The sequence below is a fragment of the Haplochromis burtoni genome, unplaced genomic scaffold (assembly GCF_018398535.1).
Source record: "Haplochromis burtoni strain Fernald_Lab_line unplaced genomic scaffold, NCSU_Asbu1 Contig_4581, whole genome shotgun sequence".
Lineage (NCBI taxonomy): Eukaryota > Metazoa > Chordata > Actinopteri > Cichliformes > Cichlidae > Haplochromis > Haplochromis burtoni.
Genome location: NW_024586942.1, coordinates 2,780 through 3,697, shown reverse-complemented (window position 1 = coordinate 3,697; position 918 = coordinate 2,780). Strand labels below are relative to the sequence as shown.

Here is a 918-nt window from a genome sequence, read left to right as displayed (position 1 = left end):
AAATAATAAAAACAGCTTTATTTAATAGTTTTATAAACAATGTAATAATTTTTAAACCCTAACATGCTGCTGTTGCAGTCTGTTCCACTTACACTTGCTGTGTTGTCTTCTCAGTCCCCCAGGTGGTGGTGGATTCAGGGGTGGAGTCTGTCCTGTTGGACTGTAGAACCACACTTAAGTTACGTGAAGGTGCTAAAGTGGAGTGGAGAGACGCTTACAGGAAGGTCCATGTGTATCAGGATGGCTCGACTAAGCCAGAGAAACAGGATCAGGTGTACAGAGGCCGAACAGAGATGAATAAAGATGCGCTGAGGACTGGAGACCTCAGTCTGACCCTGAGATACCCCACAATCACAAACAGCTACACCTGCACCCTTTATGACAGGGAGGAACACATCCTGCTGAAGAAACAAGTGGTGCTCAATGTCAGAGGTCAGTGCTGTAGATACAGGTCAAAGGTCACTGTAAAAGCTCACAGAAGCTGAACTGTGAGAGTCCACATCATCCATGAGACTTTCATGAGGTTTTCATAATGTTTATTTAGCATTTAGCTAGCATACTGTGAAGGCTAAGTCAGTTCAAATATATCTATTTTGTTAGCACTCACATCTCAGTCAGAATAACGTCATCCATGCTTTTTACCAGAACCATCAAAGTGAACACACATGGAAATGTCACAAATCTGAGTCATGAAACAAGGAGGGGAGGTCCTGTTACCATCACTGCTGCTGTTCCTGTCTGTACCATTTATAAATGCTTCTTTTTTCTCTCAGTTTACCAGGTGGCCGTGGATTCAGGGGAGATGTCTGTCCAACTGCCCTGTGAAACCACACTTGAGTTGCCTCATGATGCTAAAGTGGAGTGGAGAGACACTTACAAGAAGGTCCATGTGTATGAGGATGGCTCTAATAAACCAGA

The 918-nt window shown here is 43.7% G+C and overlaps 1 protein-coding gene across 1 annotated transcript; it reads left to right on the top strand.

The window, feature by feature from the left end:
• Positions 1–78: 78 nt before the first annotated feature.
• Positions 79–918, top strand: LOC121813992 (the record flags this gene model as incomplete). The annotated part of the gene is given in 2 exon segments (XM_042217990.1): positions 79–432; positions 774–918. Coding segments are annotated over 2 exon segments (499 nt in total), but the record flags the coding sequence as incomplete, so codon positions are not given.